This window comes from Palaemon carinicauda, chromosome 28 (assembly GCF_036898095.1).
Source record: "Palaemon carinicauda isolate YSFRI2023 chromosome 28, ASM3689809v2, whole genome shotgun sequence".
Classification (NCBI taxonomy): domain Eukaryota; kingdom Metazoa; phylum Arthropoda; class Malacostraca; order Decapoda; family Palaemonidae; genus Palaemon; species Palaemon carinicauda.
In genome coordinates, this window is record NC_090752.1 from 16421815 (window position 1) to 16425425 (window position 3611).

The 3611-nt window shown below is 33.4% G+C and overlaps 1 protein-coding gene across 1 annotated transcript; it reads right to left on the reverse strand.

The window, feature by feature from the left end:
• Window positions 1-753: 753 nt before the first annotated feature.
• LOC137621695 (otolith matrix protein OMM-64-like) lies at window positions 754-1848 on the reverse strand. Its single transcript, XM_068352211.1, has one exon. It carries the CDS (start codon window positions 1846-1848, stop codon window positions 754-756), a length of 1095 nt encoding a protein of 364 aa, XP_068208312.1.
• Window positions 1849-3611: the final 1763 nt, after the last annotated feature.

Sequence of the window (3611 nt, forward strand, 5' to 3'; positions counted from 1 at the left end):
CAAAATTGCTGTACGTCTAAGACAATACACACATACACACACTCACATAAAAGACAAGATGGATATCAATCATGTCCCCTTGCCTATCATATGTAGATTCGAAGAGTTCGAACTCATTTTGAGGAAGAATATTATTTATCATTATTTTGTAACTTAATGATATTTCCGAGGGTATGGAGAACATTTTTACCCGTTAGAATAATACTTAATCATCCGGCTGAAAAAATGACAAAACACTATTAAAATCACTGGAAGAAGATTGAAAATCAGATTCCATAAACAAAAGGCACTCAAAATGGAATATGTACTGTCAAAATTCAGAAATGGAATGAAAATTAATATGCGAAATCATGTAAACAACTAACGAATTATCAAAAAAAAAAAAAAAAAAAAAAAGACATGTTAAAATCCTTCAATCAATTTATGCAGAACCTAGATTTTCCTTGCGATGGCAATGTAGTGGTATTACTCTTTCACTTTTCTGTATATATATATATATATATATATATATATGTTCAATTTAGTATAGTCTTATTACTTTTTCAGTTTTCTACATACCACTTTATCCCAAAAATCTTCAACTTGCAGTGTTATACCTCAGGATATTAGTTGTACTGATTTTGAGTTTCTATTTGTTTTTATTATCACTGACATAAAGTAATATATCACTCTCATGAAAAAAAAAATCTTGTATGTTTTTTTGTTTTTCAACTTCAGGAAATTGCATATGAGACGATCAAGACATTGCTCTGCTCACTTCCTATGTTCTTTGTAACTTTCTGTTTCCACTTTGTCTTCCGATATTGTTTCATGGGTATCTACTTTGTCTCCCGATACTGTTTCATGGGTATCTACTTCGTCTTCCGATATTGTTTCATGGGTATCTACTTTGTCTTCCGATATTGTTTCATGGGTATCTACTTTGTCTTCCGATATTGTTTCATGGGTATCTACTTTGTCTTCCGATACTGTTTCATTAGTATCTACTTTGTCTTCTGATATTGTTTCATGGGTATCTACTTTGTCTTCCGATACTGTTTCATGGGTATCTACTTTGTCTTCCGATACTTTTTCTTGGGTATCTACATCGTCTTCCGATACTGTTTCATGGGTATCTACTTTGTCTTCCGATACTGTTTCATGGGTATCTACTTTGTCTTCCGATACTGTTTCATGGGTATCTACTTTGTCTTCCGATATTGTTTCATGGGTATCTACTTTGCCTTCCAATATTGTTTCATGGGTATCTACTTTGTCTTCCGATATTGTTTCATGGGTATCTACTTCGTCTTCCGATATTGTTTCATGGGTATCTACTTCGTCTTCCGATACTGTTTCATGGGTATCTACTTCGTCTTCCGATATTGTTTCATGGGTATCTACTTCGTCTTCCGATACTGTTTCATGGGTATCTACTTCGTCTTCCGATATTGTTTCATGGGTATCTACTTTGTCTTCCGATATTGTTTCATTAGTATCTACTTTGTCTTCTGATATTGTTTCATGGGTATCTACTTTGTCTTCCGATACTGTTTCATGGGTATCTACTTTGTCTTCCGATACTTTTTCTTGGGTATCTACATCGTCTTCCGATACTGTTTCATGGGTATCTACTTTGTCTTCCGATACTGTTTCATGGGTATCTACTTTGTCTTCCGATACTGTTTCATGGGTATCTACTTTGTCTTCCGATATTGTTTCATGGGTATCTACTTTGTTTTCCGATATTGTTTCATGAGTATCTACTTTGTCGTCCGATATTGTTTCATGGGCATCTACTTTGTCTTCCGATATTGTTTCATGTGTAAATAGGCCAGGACTCTCCTCTTGGAAGGATACTACACACATTTCCTCAATGGCCTCCCTGTCCCTAGCGCCGGGAGATATGGCCCAAACTCTGTAAGTCCATCTTCCGAAATCTCTTAAAGATCATCCTTCATTAAACACGGTTTTGAGATATTTTGTTATTTACCTGTTCTCTTTGCATTTAAATTTTTAATATATTCCTGCCTATCTTTTCATGGTTCTTTTAATCTAAGAACAATTCGATATCTATGTTCTTAGTTTTTATGTCAAACGCCATATGTATATTGAAGTTTATATAACAATTTCGATTTGCATTTAAACTTTACTCATATGTAATGGTACATGACACTATTGGTTTGCATTAAAGCTTAAGTACATAAGAATTTCGCTTTGCATTTAAACATAACTCATATGTAATGGTATATAACAATTTCGATTTGCATTTAAACTTTACTCATATGTAATGGTATATAACAATTTTGGTTTGCATTTAAACTTTACTCATATGTGATGGTATATAAAAATTTCGATTTGCATTTATACTTTACTCATATGTAATGGTACATAACAATTTCAGTTTCCATTAAAACTTTAGTATATAACAATTTCGGTTTGCATTTAAACATAACTCATATTTAGTGGTACATGACAATTTCGGTTTGCATTTAAACAGAACTCATATTTAGTGGTACATGACAATTTCGGTTTGCATTTAAACAGAACTCATATTTCATGGTACATGACAATTTCGGTTTGCATTTAAACAAAACTCATATTTCGTGGTACATGACAATTTCGGTTTGCATTTAAACAGAACTCATATTTCATGGTACATGACAATTTCGGTTTGCATTTAAACAGAACTCATATTTCATGGTACATGACAATTTCGGTTTGCATTTAAACAAAACTCATATTTCGTGGTACATGACAATTTCGGTTTGCATTTAAACAGAACTCATATTTCGTGGTACATGACAATTTCGGTTTGCATTTAAACAGAACTCATATTTCATGGTACATGACAATTTCGGTTTGCATTAAAGCTATAGTACTTAACAATTTCACTTTGCATTTAAACTTGACTCATATGTAATTGTACATGACAATATCGGTTTGCATTAAAACCTTAGTATATAACAATTTCGGTTTGCATTTAAACATAACTCATATTTAATGGTACATGACAATTTCGGTTTGCATTAAAACTTTAGTATATAACAATTTCGCTTTGCATTTAAACTTAACTCATATGTAATGGTACATGACACTTTCGGTTTGCATTAAAGCTTTAGTACATAAAAATTTCACTTTGCATTTAAACATAACTCATATGTAATGGTATAAAACAATTTCGGTTTGCGTTTAAACTTTACTCATATGTAATGGCATATAGCGATTTCGGTTTTCATTTAAACTGTAATCATATGTAATGATACTGGTTGATTTTGAGTACATTTCTTCATTTCTTGTTAATTGCTACGTAATCTGTAACGGCTTTCAATGTATATTGTATTTTTCTCACAATTTTTTCAGTGTCTCCATTTCCCCCCATTCCCCTCTCATTCTATGCGTCCACTCCTGCCTCTGACCCCGTTCGTCATCAGCGTGTTTCACCGACCTCCCACGCCCAAACGCCTAATAGGTACTCATAACTCAGCCCAACAACCTCCAAAGAGACTTTATTCTCTCCTAATTTGTTCTCTCTCCAAACACTTTTTTTCAAGTTTACTCCCCCAGTCTCTCTTTGTGTCCCACCAACCGCCTCCTACGTGCGTGACTCTTGTAGGTGTTTTAAGTGCCAT

Excerpts from the sequence above, each read along its gene's own strand:
- LOC137621695 (XM_068352211.1), bottom strand. The coding sequence starts at position 1,848 with ATGTGTGTAGTATCCTTCCAAGAGGAGAGTCCTGGCCTATTTACACAT.